Consider the following 13,334-nt stretch of genomic DNA (forward strand, 5'->3'; position numbering starts at 1 on the left):
TGCAAATATGAACTTTTAATTAATATAGTCATCATATAATTTCTTCCTTCTCTAAACATCACAATAAGTCTTCCACTGTGTTCTGCATTTTGCTTTTGATTTTCTGAAGTATCAGTAATAAAAGCCCTTTATGAAACATACCTTAACAAAAAAGGTCTTCTTGGTTTCCAAAAACTACTTCTGAATATTTCTGACTATAGCTAGTATCCTCCAGATGGAGAAAATTAAATATTCGTATCTCATCTTTTCCTACTGAATCCAACAAGTTTTGGAAAGAAATGTCATTCTTTCACATTCATCCACATGTGGCTTGATACCTATGTAAATCTCTTCTTAATGTACATGTCAAAAAAGAGCTCAACTAATATTATGAGGTATGGGAAATATTTGTTTCAGGCCATGAAAAAATGTAACTCTTTTCTTAACTTAAAAATACGTGTGTGTGTGTGCGTGTGTGTGCGGGCATACATAAATATGTACATATTCCATGCACAACTTATAACACAACTGGGGAAATTTTTTCCGTGTTCAGTATGAGCAACATATGGTCTTTATAAATTGTATAAGGAATATTTTGAATAAATAAGTGTTGTGACTTATTTCACATAAACAAATAAAGGAATTTAGATTAAAAAGATAAATCTATGCATGGGATATAAAGCTGAAAATCTTACTATGGTTATTGCTATTTTTGTTTGCTAAGTGCTCCTAGGTCCTTGAATTTCTTTCAACTATATAAAAACTGGATTTACTCCCAGAGCTCCACTTCTTAACTAGGGCAGTTTAAAAACTAAACAAGGACTGAGTCAGTTAATTAATTTAAATGAGATTACAAATCAGAAACACATTACGTAATGTTGATTTAATTACCATTTTTTATTTACCTAATTAAAATACTCTGAAGGAAAGTTAACAGTCTTGACAATGCCCGGTTGGGTGACTTGGCAGAGGCAGATCTGCTGATAAAAGGGGAGGTGAAGCAGGGAGCCTGCCATGACCTGTTGTGCTCTGACGCCCCAGCCCGTCACATGGCACCTTGCTGTCAGCCCACGTGGCACTGGCATTGCCCCGACAAGCCCAGGCATGGGGATGCTCCTCCAGTGGCCAAGACATGGGGTTTCAGCCAGCCCTGCTGGCCACAGGCGACCTTGTCTGTGGTGGGAGGGCATGGGGGCATGTGGGGAGATGGGTCAGCTGATGGCTTCGTAGCTCTTGCTGTGTCCCCACTCCAAAGCAGTTTTAAACTGAAATGAAAACAGACCCCAGCTTCTGCTGACTGGCCTCACCAGCTCCCAGCGGAAAGCACCTCCATGGCCTGAGCCCTGAAATCTTTGTGAAGTGACATGCCTGCTTGGGCTAAAGCCTAGGTGCCACCTTAGCTTTTTGGGCAAGCAGTCAGCTCTGTTCTTTGCTGCCTTTTTCAGTTAGGTGATGGTTAGATGGCAGCAAACTTTTGAGGTAAAGATTCTTAGTCACTGTTACAGCTCCTGGTGCAGTACATGGGTGCTGATAAAGCCTGCCTGAGTGGGTTCACCACATCCAGCCTTCAGGGAAGCTTCTGCTGTTGCACTGGTCTCCTGAGAGGTCCCTACCATGTCTCCTGGGTCACTTCTTTATGCTGTTTGTTTACCACCAGTTGTATGAACAAGAAGTACAGTAAAAACGTATAGGACTAGCCCTTCATGTAGTTACCCAGTGCAATAGCAGAGCTGTCTTGTGAACCCAGAAGTTCTTGCAGAATAAGGGTAGCAGAACAGCGTTATTAAAAGAAGTCACTGATTCAGTGCTGTGGATGTTTTTGGTCTGGGTGTCATGAGCACATATTGCTAACAAGTATATAATGTTGGGAAAAGATACAAGGGGAAACATGTCTTTCTCACAGTGAAACCCTATTTGTTTTTTAAGGTGCTGCTTCCTCCTTGTGTGAACTGTGCTTCATACCATATATATCTTCAGGGATATATAATCATGGAATCCTTGAGGTTGAAAAAGACCTTTAAAATCATGAAGTCCAGCTGTAAACATAACATTGCCAAGTCCACCACTAAACTATGTTCCTAACTGTCACATCTATAGGTCTGTGAAATACCTCCACGGAAGGTGGCTTCCTGACTTCCCTGGGCAGCCCATTCCAATGGCTAGCCACCCTTTTGGAGAAGAATGTTTTTCCTAATGTCAAGTCTAAACCTCCCTTGATGCAACTTGAGGCTGTTTCCTCTTGTTTTATCACTTGGTACTTGGGAGAAGAGACTGACCCCACCTGCCCAAAACATCCTGTCAGGTAGTTGTAGAGGGCAGTAGTGTCCAGCCTTCTTTTCTCCAGGCTAAACAATGCCAGCTCCCTTGGAACTCCTCACAGGACTTGTGCTCTACCAAACAAATTGGTGGTGGTGAACATTTTATCAGAGGAAATTGGACAGCCAAAATTTTATGGAGAAGTATTTGAATTAAATGTAGTGATCTATGAAAATGTGAAAAATAAATCCCCCCTCAAGTTGACATACTTATGAAAACAAGATTGACACTAACATTTCTATGTTTATAGCAGATTTTCAGCAGATACTTAATGCAATAAACCACTTTTAGCTTGTTTATACCATAAATTAGCTGTCCTATCGCAAGAGTTGGTGTGAATAATGGTCATAAAATTGTACAATAATTCTCAATTATCAGAGAAATACTACACAAAGAAAGACACTGCTTTTGCAAAATGAAATTGTTACAAGTGTTTGTGAAGTTTGTCAAACCAATCAGTTGCTTTGTCAAGGTAAAATAGTGTTGGCAGTAGAAGGTATTTACGTAGTAAAAGTAGGGTAATAATAAGTAAGGTAATGATTTAAAGTACAGTGATGAAATCATTTATTTGTTTGTTTTATGGATTTTTGCTGCTCAGGTTATTTGCTTTGGAGGAGAGGAAGATGTCTTACTTTTCTTTGCTATGGATGTTCTGAGAGTCTTTGAGAGATCAAGAACTGATTAGGCAGGAGAGATCAAGAACTGATTAGGCAGGAGACATCCCCAGGTCTCTACCACACTATGGTAACCTGTGAGCCTGTGATTTTCAGGGGTACAACCATATGCCTCAAGCTTTTGATGTCAGACGGCAAAGTAATCCTGACAGTCTAGAAGGTAGTTGTGATTCTTGTTCGTGATAGTGACTCTATCAGCTGTCAGGTCAAGTTCTGTATATGAATGTGAAAGTTTGAACAACATCAGACTGACACATGATATGGTGATGGGTACATCTCTATGATCCCTTATCCCCCATACCAAAATCACAGACTATCAAAGAGCAAGGATGTATTTACCTGTTGGTGAATGATTAAATCAGTGTCTGTCACCTGAAATCAACTGAGACTGATCAAAGGCTGTCTCCTAGCCTGTGGCAAATAGAAATGTGTTCACCAAAACCACTGAGAAAGTTTATTTCATTAGTGTGATGCCTACTTATTTCTACTTATTTCCCTAAAACATAGCTCTAGAAAGTATTTTCAGATTTGAACAGATTCTTCTGCTACTTGTTTTCAATGCCTTTGATATTATGCTCTTACAGAAAGCCTTAAAAACAAAATTTTTTGTACAGGATGGGGCATAAGGAAGGTACAGCATAGCTTACTTTTTAAAGAGAGTATCTTATCAGCTGAAAAGTGAAAGATTAGATTACTAAAGTGAGCAATACTAAAAATCCTTCAGGAAGCTGGGGAACGACAATGTGACTTGTTTGGCTTTGCTGGCGTGGGCATCTTTCCTGCTTGTCAAAGACAACGTGGTTCAAAGGGAGAGAGCATCTCGTCCTTGGCTGTATGGAAAACCACCAGATTTTTTTTTTTCTGTGCCTTATGAAGCCAAGACATTTCTTACTGTACCACAGGGAAAATGGAAACTTATTTTCTCACTTGAAGCAGGCCTCAGCAGTCAGTTTGTCTCAGCTCTGGCTGCATTGAGAGTTACCTGCACTCACAGATGCTCATTGCGATCGACCCCTAGAAATGAAAACATAGGAAAACAATTAATTACAAAATACATCAGCTTCTTGACTCAATCTTTCATACAATTTCCTAGAAACAAGAGTAATTTGAGATAGAGTTTGGATGTCTTGGTGATAGCCATGCTAAATCATGGTAAGTTATACATAAAGTGTATCAGGGTTATATGACCTGTTAAAAGTAAAGGCTGGCTTGAACCTGTTTTGTATAAACTGTTCATCCATGAGGCAATAACTTACCAAGGGTAAATTGGATAAGTCAGCACCAAGAAGAGCAGAGCAGAAGATATGCTACTGTAGCTGTGAGCTGTATATGAAAACCATTTTGTGGAAATGGTACGTGTAGGTGACCTTTTGCTCCATATCAACAACAACAACAACAGCAACCAACAAGCAACAACCAAGTTCCTAAGGGAACTTATAGCTGGGTGCTACCTAAATGAAAATTATGAAAATTTCAGTTTCATTGCATAAATATGATGGAATTTTATTTGTTTTTTGTTGTTTATCTTTTCATCCAGCTTCTAGTTTAGGAAGTTGCTTGGCATTTGGGTTTCCTTTTCATGGTTTGGTTTCTTTTGCTTTTGGTTGTTGGATGGTTTTTGGATTTTTTTTTTTTTTTTAATATGCAAAAGTTATTTGCTGGGACAATTGAATGCAAATCAGCTAGACAATGAGTTTGGTTTATGTCTTTCTCAATCACTCTGGAAGAAAGGGCTCATGTTGTTAATTAGTGATCTTGTACAGATGAGGACAAAGAAAGATTTAAACTGTCTTAACATGTCTTTTTTCTTCCTTAGCTTCTGTGGCTTCCAAAAAAATGCTTCTTACTCCCTCTTTTTAGCATTGCTCCAATGTATCTGTTTATTCAGTGTTCTCCTTATATGAAGTTATTCCGATAATTTAATCCTGTAATGAACATGTTTCTTTTGTACTTTGTAAAGCTATTTGCATCCAATCGAAACAGAAGTGTGCTTTATAATTACTGACACTGGTAAGAGAATTGGATCATCACAGGCGGTCTCAAGTCTTTCATCTTGAGGATCAGATGCTTCTCTGTCTTTTAAGTGCAGAGTTCCATAGGTGGATGCTCTCATACAGAATAAAATTCTTTGCTTTTTCAACTGCATTTAGTAAAGGGTTAGATAAGTTGCTTTTCATATTCATCTTTGGTAATTCTTTCATTTCTCAAAATCTCATTGAGGTCTCTGAAAACACAGACTGAGAATCAATATGTAAAAACCATGATTTTTCAGTAGTTAACAAAACCCAAAGCTAAGTCTGACTGGAAAATTATAATAAATGGCCAACTGCTTATCCCTATAATTAGAAAATTCTTTGCTAGGTTTCTAATTATAACAACAGGTGTTTAAACTGCCATTGATCTTTAAATCCTGAATCCAGAAACTAGGAGTAAAAGCAAATTGCTGCGCAAGGTCTAAAAAATTGCTTCACTTCGTGCTTCTTTTTAGTGAACTTTAACAGGAGAAAACTTCAAAGGTTATTTTCTGGTAGGCCTCATTAATTCAGTTTCAAATCTCTGTGATCCTGAAGCTATGTTGTTCAAGCTTTATTGGGTTTATCTACTACCAAATTGACACTTCATTTAGCCACACATCTACAGTAGTTTTACACTTGGACCATTGCTGTGTAAAATTAATCCCCTCTGATAATCTGAATTTAAATATCTGTATGTACGGTTTGCAAAATCAAAAATGTCTGTCAGAAGAACATTAAATTCACCCCCTGCAGGGGGTTGAATTTCAACACACAGAAAAAAGGACGATTCTCCACAGATTGGTCCATATGTGGAGAAATGTTATATTTCTAACATTTCTTGTAGCTGATTAAGTTTTCAACTTAACTTGATTGAATTCTTTTAAGGGAAGTGCTGTATCATATCATGCAAAGAACCAGACATACTGAATGTTAACACACTATGCTGCACAATGGGATTCCTAAGAGTACCCGACTGCCAAAACCATGGTAAGGGCAGAATCCAACCTGTGTGCTTGCCCTTCATGTTTCCTGCCCAAGGCTGAAGAAGATAGATGAAATTTCATGGGAAATTCCCTATTCAATGTGTATTTTATTGTGTACAAGAGTGATTTAATTCAGTATTGGAAAATTTAGTTGTGTTTCTTAATACCACTGGAACTGGGTTTCACATGCGCCTTGGAATTCCAGTACTCAGGTAGCTACTCAGATGTATATGTTTTGTGACAACTGCCATTCAGATCAACTTAGTAGAACTTGAGCTGTGAAAAGGATTTCCATCTCAGTTAATATCTTCTGTAGAGTCAAGCTTGTGTTAACTTAAAGTGCTTGAGAGACATGTGAGTTTATGTTTATGAAGCTGCATAGGTGGCAACGGACTGAAGTTCTTGTAGCAGGTAGAGGGAATCTCTCATTCTAGGCTGAGGTCTACCTCAGCTATAAGAAGAAGTAATGATAATTGAAGGACAAATATTTGTTGATATATATTTTTTTTCTATCTTTTTTTATTCTTTAATTTGGGCACTCTAAGAAGCAATGCATTCAACAACTCTACATCCATCTACCATTTGGTGGTAGCAGTTTCTGGGGTGCTATGATGCAATCTTTTGGTGGTCTTATGCTATTAATAATGCCACTGCATTTAAGAAAATCGGTATTTTTTATTCAGACTCTACAACAGCTCAATTTTAGATGCCTGTATATGGGACAAATAACTGTGCTTCATTTATTTTCTTCCTCTCTGCATTTTTTGTTTCTTACATCTTTGATAATTTTTTGCAGTAGAGCAAGTTTTTGTTATATTATTGATATGGGAATACAGTGAAAAGTAGATGGTTTTAAAGACAACTGATTTTATGAATAAGGTTATAATTTATTATTTAGTGTATTAATATGAAATTACGTTCTCTTCTTGATTCGTTAGGTGCATGTATTATGAAAAGAACGCAACTTGAAGTCTACAGTTTTTGCGTTTTGTTAGTTTTTATGTTACATAATCTTAATTTCACAACAGCAGCTCTCACAGGCTAGGAACACAAAGACCATATTGTATTTAAACAGACTGTCATATCCTCGTTGCAATCATGAGTCTGTGGAAGCAAGTGGGCCTTTGTGCTTTAAGGAAAGGCTAAAGCAACAGGACTTATCACTGCAAGCACCACTAGTTGCCTGATCCAGTGTGTCTTTCTGGTCATTGCCTGAGAAGAAGTTACTTCTGCTTTTCTATTATGCAATATTATATTTGGGGGATGGAGGGAAAGGGAATGAAAAGGTACCCTTGTAAATGTGTTTACAACTTGAGTATTTGCCTGAATGACTCTCTTGTCCTTATTCAGTGATCTACAAGTTCCTCTTATTAGGATCATTGCATCTTTCACAATGTTTCTACATCTGCATAAAATAGGTTACATATAGTGTGTTTGTTCAATAATGCTTCACATAGAAAGTCAGGGAAGTGACCTTTAAAGAATAAAGTAAAGTATTAGTTTAATAGTTAATAGAGGGTATTTAAAGGTTGTGAGATACTTGCAAAACAAATTATTAAAATATTTCTTTCGTTTCTTTATAGATTCTGGACAACCAGGAAGTCCAAGCCACAATGATCCTGCCAAGAATCCACCAGGTAAATATAAGTTCCAGAACATGTGCATCTAACATTGTTCGAGAACAAAGATACTACTGTTAATAGCTAAAGAAAGTGTAATTGGGCAGCAACCTATCTTGCACTGGTAAGTATATATAATCAGGACAAGTGGTGATATTTTAGTTCCTTTAAACTGGCAGTGCCTCAATTGCAGTTTCATCAGTATTCATTTAATCTAAGGAGCTTTTCTTTTGTTTCATGGTTTTTAGAATTTTCTAAGTGGGGCTGGTTAGAGGAGTAACAAAGCAAGATCCCAGATTATTTTTATAAAAGTCTTCAAATGCTACCAGTTTTCTTTCATCCCAGACAAAAGACAATTGACCTATGTCTAAACTCTGTGACTGAGCTAACAGATTTTTTACTTTTTATAAGTGCTTTATAAAATACAAATGTGTTAATATAAAATTATTTTTTTGGTATCAGCTCAGAGCAGTTTTCTAACATGTTAATGGGTCATGGCTAGTGACGCTTGAAATTTCTTTGAGAGATGTTAGTGTAAGTGGTCCTTCAAAGGACTTTTTAAAAATGAAAATAAAAGAGAAAGTCAAACCCAGACTTTGCCATTCCAGTCTGTTTGGACAAAAGGTTCCTTGTATTTTCATGAGGTTATCCTTCTAATCAATTGGGCTGTGCTAGTAAATCTTGTAAACCTTTGCCATGTTATGAATTTTATCAGAGTAAGACAAACAATTGTCACAGACACACTATCACTTCTTAATGAGCAAGAGTGACTCCAGCCACCACCAGCATGTTGTATCTTCTCATTTTTGCTCTCAGAAGATGTGTGTATCTAAAATAAGCTGCAACTAACTCAGTTTGACCTTCTAAATCCAAAATGAACCATATTCTTACCAGGAAGTAATTTTTTGTCGCTGAGCTCTTAACATATACATGGATATTTTCTGGACCTGTTGAAACATTAGGAAAAACAGCCTGCTTTGTGATTGTACAATTTTGTAGTATGCATATGATCAAAGTATTCTCTATTTGTGAAATATGTCATGTGTGTTGTGTGTGAATACCCCAAAGGGGGAGAACCATCAAAGATCATTATACAAAAAGCCATATTGCTGTAATATAAACCCCAGATACATATACTTGAAGATAGCAGATGTATTTTAAAGGTAAGAGGGCAGAGCAAGTCAATAAGACCATTCTAAGCTCTAATGCAAGTGATTTTTTTTTCTTCAAGGGCTGATGCAGGCTTGTTACCAGTTTCAGTTGGAGACTTTGATCCTGTTTCTTTCCAAACTGTGTGGGATGTTAAGAGTGAAATTTTATTTTTCTATCTAATACATGCCATACATTATATTATGTAGAATAGTGGTTTAAAAACCCAAACCAACAAATTTACACATAAAATAAATATGAAAAGTTTCCTTACAGATAATTACAGTTTTTGAAACTTGGAGCATTTAGCTGTAGAATATTTATTTTGATTTTAGAAAATCTCTGTGAGTGCAAGAACAGACAAATGCATTACCTTACCCCTTGTCATTTTGAAGGATCCTTGGTATCTGCTGGGTTTGGGAAGCTGATGGCAGGGTCAGCTCACCTTCAACAGGTCTTAAAATTCTGATTTTGAAGTACCATTTAGTATTTGGAATAGAAAGGTAGAAGTACATATTTTACTAGTGAGGCTCACACCCTATAGTGAGTCCAGTCTCTCTAGCCCCCAGTCTTAACTCCAGTAAGGAGTACTCTTGCTGTCAGTAAGAGAGCCTTGGGGAGGCAGCAGACAAGCTGTATAGGCTTTCTTGTGGCAGACTTGTGGGTCAAGATGTAATGTTTGACAAACTCAGCTGTCTCCAGAAAGGTGGAGGGACATAGAAAGCAGATAAATCTGTTGCTGATTTCATCATGAAACTTCCTGCTTAAAATAAGAGCATAACACTTTCTCATGATTTGGAGTCACTGCAGCCAGTATTATTCCTTTATATGCTGCCAAGTAGGGACAGAAAATAGAAGTTGTGTCTTACTTCCCTTGAAACCCTTCATTTAAGCAGAGGCAGAAAGATAATTGAATGTCATCTACTGGAAGATACAAGAGCTTCTAGCTTTGTTCAGCTTCCCTGTGTAATACTGTTTTAGACTTAAACTGGCAAGGTGCAAGTGCTGTGGTTTGTGGGACAGCAGAATACAGGACTTCTAGGGTTGTGCAGGAGAATGAGAGGGAATTGCATGGCATTCAGCTTGTCCGGGAAGAGGACTGCTGTCCTATTCTTTCTTACTAAACTTCACACAATTCTTCTTCTTATTATTAGAGCCAGACAGTAACTTCTGTCAGAACGCCAGAGGATATCCACTCTGAGATTTCTTTTGAGTCCCAGGCCAGGAGCATGTGGACTGGTAGTGCCAGGAGGGTTGTTCTATCATGTTTTGTTCTAATGCCTGTATGTCAAGGAGCCAGGATGCTGGCAAGGGATTTGGATGCCACCACCTTCACAAAGATACTGCCAGGGAAGAGAATGCTGGAAACTGAGTGGTAGTTGGCAAAGCTTTTGGTGTTAAGAGTGGGTTTTTCCTAGGTTTGGCGAGACTGTTGCATTCTTTAGGGTGTCTGGTAATTTGCTGTCCTCACAACAAACTGGAGAGAGGGTAGCGTCACTTGCCAAACAAAAGAACACTAAGAGCACTTGTTGGAATTCTTTACAATATGTTCCTAAAAATATACGGAATATTTTGATGGCCCAATGCAGTATTAAGATGGTGTAGCTTGTGGTGAAAGTGGTATGTACCTTTTGTAGCTAAATCCAGGGGTATCCTCCTCTAAGTTTTATTTTTCAATAACTTTGAATTATACTTTTATAATACGTATTTGAAAATATATATTTATATTAACATATATTTTTATATTTTTCAAGATTGAATCTTGCTTTGCAGAGAGCTGGGTTGTAAATGTCTCTTCTCTGCAGGGACTATTAAGTAAGTTCCAGACAGATAAATGTGCTGAATTGAACTGAGAGAAGAGAAAAATCAGAACACTACTATTGTCTGCATCAGCCATTAAGTTTCTGGTTATCTAAAAGTTTGTGCTGTGCTAGCACAGTCCTAACTAGTAAGTTTACATGCTTTAAAAGAGACAATGGACATGATAATGGCTCCAGTGAGGGTGTCTGAACAGATAGAGGCACACCTGATTAATAAGTTTGAAAATACTCGTATTTTTGCACACTAAAAACAAACACCAGTAAGCCACAAAAACCAAATGCAACCCAAGTACTTTAGGCCTTTCTTGTTTCTTACTTTGTGCTCAGAATGCTCTGAGCTACTACTGAAGCAATCTGTTAAAGATAATGTAGTGCAGCAGTTCCAGTGTAATGCTGCATTATTATTTGCTCCCTGCAAGTCCCATGGGTCTTTTATATAGCTTAAAAAAATCTGAAAAATGAGCCTTCACAAGTGTATCTTGAAATAGCTGCAGTGCTGTGGCAGGATAGGTACTGAAGACAGAAGATGTCGTCTTTCAATAAGTTCATCTGTTAGGCATAAGAAAATTATGAGGGCGAGTAAAAAAGAGAAAAGTGTCTAGAACTGTAAGTAAGCTAATGACATTGACACCAACCATAACAATATGATCTTCAGAGATACAGTTCTTACTAGCCACTTCTTCTAGGTAAGGATTTTCTGGGTTTTGCTTTGCTTTGTTATTCTTTCCCTTTCTGCCTGCTGGCCACAACTGCTTGATGTTATTAAGGCTACCTCCTATTTGCCATTGGTCTGAGGTTGCTGCTTGGCAGATTTGATTTACTTACAAGCTGGCATTAACACATGTGTGTCCAGTTTTGCTGTGTTGCTCAAATCTTTGAACACAGCCTTTTTAAGCTACTAAAATAGGGGTAAGAAACAGCAATATTGATGGAGTTAAACACTGTCTGGATGGGACAGTAAGCAGACTCAATTTGCCGTAAAGCTTGCAACCAGTCTCTTTTTGTATGGGTGCCTTCTAGATTTGGAGCCATTTTTGTCCAGCACTGGGCAATACAAAAGACAGCTTTTCAGAAAGTGCAAAGGAAACCTAGCTGTCCTGACACAGACAGGTACAAGCCTTTTTGGTGAGGGAAGACGACTGTGTTCAGATTTTTCCTTTTGTCCAAGCAGTTGGGTTCAGAGGTTACTAGAGCTATTTCCTAGCAAACAGCAAGATTTTTTTTTTTTTGGCAAGGTGCTAGATTTTTTGATTGATTGGGGGTTTGTTTTGTTTTGTTTTGTGATAGAATTTATTCCATTTTAGCTGGTTAAAGAAATAGTTTCATATAAATTTTTCTAACTCTATAAATCAGTCAGAATGCAGAGATCTCAAGTTTGAGCCTGTGTGCTGATGAATATTAAATTTTTTATATGGGGTAACAGTTTTAGATGAAGAGATGGACAAACTGTCCCTTCCTCTTTGCCTTTCATTACTCCCCATTGGTTCCTTTCTTTCCTCCATGATACGCCATGATATGTTTTCAGGGAATTTCCCTAGAGATAAAATCCTTAATCTGAATGAGACATAGGTAGTTGAATCCCCAGCCTCACTGCTCTGGAATGGTTTTTCTTCTATTTTCCCCAGAAATTTTATCCTAGGAACCACTTCCAAAGCAGACCTGAGTGAAATCACCAACTCTGAAGTTCATATTGTTTTGGTTTTTTTTAATTAAAGAAGGTGTTGCCAAAAAGCTTGCAATGAGCCTTACCTATCTCTCAATATGCAAATATATCTTGCAGCTGTAGAGCTCCAAAGGCTTTCCTTGCACTTTCATATGGGCTAGCAGCCATAGAGAGAACATTTTTTGGGATCAAGCCCTAAGAAATGTCAAATAAATTTGCCTATATATGTCTTTTTCAGATAGGAGTATTTTCAGTTTTAATTTTTAGTGTGTGTAGTTTCAGAAATAACTTCTGAAGAGGAACATGGTATCAACCTTTGCACACTTTTGGAAATGCAATAAACAAATGCCTTTAGGTTTTGAATGTCTCAGACTACAGATGGTTTCATTATTTTACTCTATTGCAATCTACCCTCTTGTGGATGGAGAATTAGCCCCAAAATTAATAGGAATAGAAGAGATATTCCCAGGCCTCGTCACTGTCAGCAGCTTTCCTTGTGGGAGCAATGGTGCCATGGTAGCCGTTTAGGGAATTCAAACAGAATTGTATTTAAATAAACACATATTCCCCTCTTTTTCAGCATGGAAGTGGATATCCTGAGATGCTTGTTTTTTCTCATATGCTTGCAGCCGTGCCATCTCAGATAGTGATCTTCAAACAAAACAGGGTTGGGTTTGGTCAGGGCTTGATTTTCTGTGAAATTCTCCATTTCCCAAATGCTCTATGAATTGGTAATGTCAGTGATTGAGAGATGATACTTTTCTTTATCAGCTTCCCAGCACTGAGCTGGAGGGGGGTGAGGCATTCTGGGGTCAGTGCCCAGCTGTACTGTCTCGGCAGTCATAGATCTGCACAGGTCGTACAGTCCCTTTTTCCAAAAGTAAGAGTTTTTGGCCTTTCAGGATGGTTTGGAATTTGGTGTGGGTAGTTAATACCGTCTACTGGTTTAGGATTACTTTTACATTCTTGTTTGCATTGGCTGTCCTTCTTTACGAATCTGCTGTGTGAATAAATGATGCTGTGATCAATTCTCATGCTGATTCAGATGCCATTGTCCAATGGTGGATGCGATGGTTTTTACTTCAAAGCATGCACAGAGAAAAAATTTACTAAAAA

At 37.8% G+C, this 13,334-nt stretch overlaps 1 protein-coding gene across 13 annotated transcripts in view; it reads left to right on the plus strand.

Moving 5' to 3' along the window:
* NFIB (nuclear factor I B) overlaps window positions 1–13,334 on the plus strand; it is a 264,254-nt gene that overhangs the window by 184,690 nt on the left and 66,230 nt on the right. For all 13 annotated transcript variants that reach the window (XM_042013069.1, XM_042013077.1, XM_042013070.1 and 10 more), the window contains exon 3: window positions 7,551–7,604. In XM_042013069.1, coding sequence (XP_041869003.1) covers window positions 7,551–7,604 — 54 coding nt within the window. The remainder of the gene's footprint in view (window positions 1–7,550; window positions 7,605–13,334) is intronic.

This window comes from Corvus kubaryi, unplaced genomic scaffold (genome assembly GCF_017639235.1).
Source record: "Corvus kubaryi isolate FWS band 111438036 unplaced genomic scaffold, C.kubaryi_AGA036_p1.0 split1-37296, whole genome shotgun sequence".
In the NCBI taxonomy this organism is placed as follows: domain Eukaryota; kingdom Metazoa; phylum Chordata; class Aves; order Passeriformes; family Corvidae; genus Corvus; species Corvus kubaryi.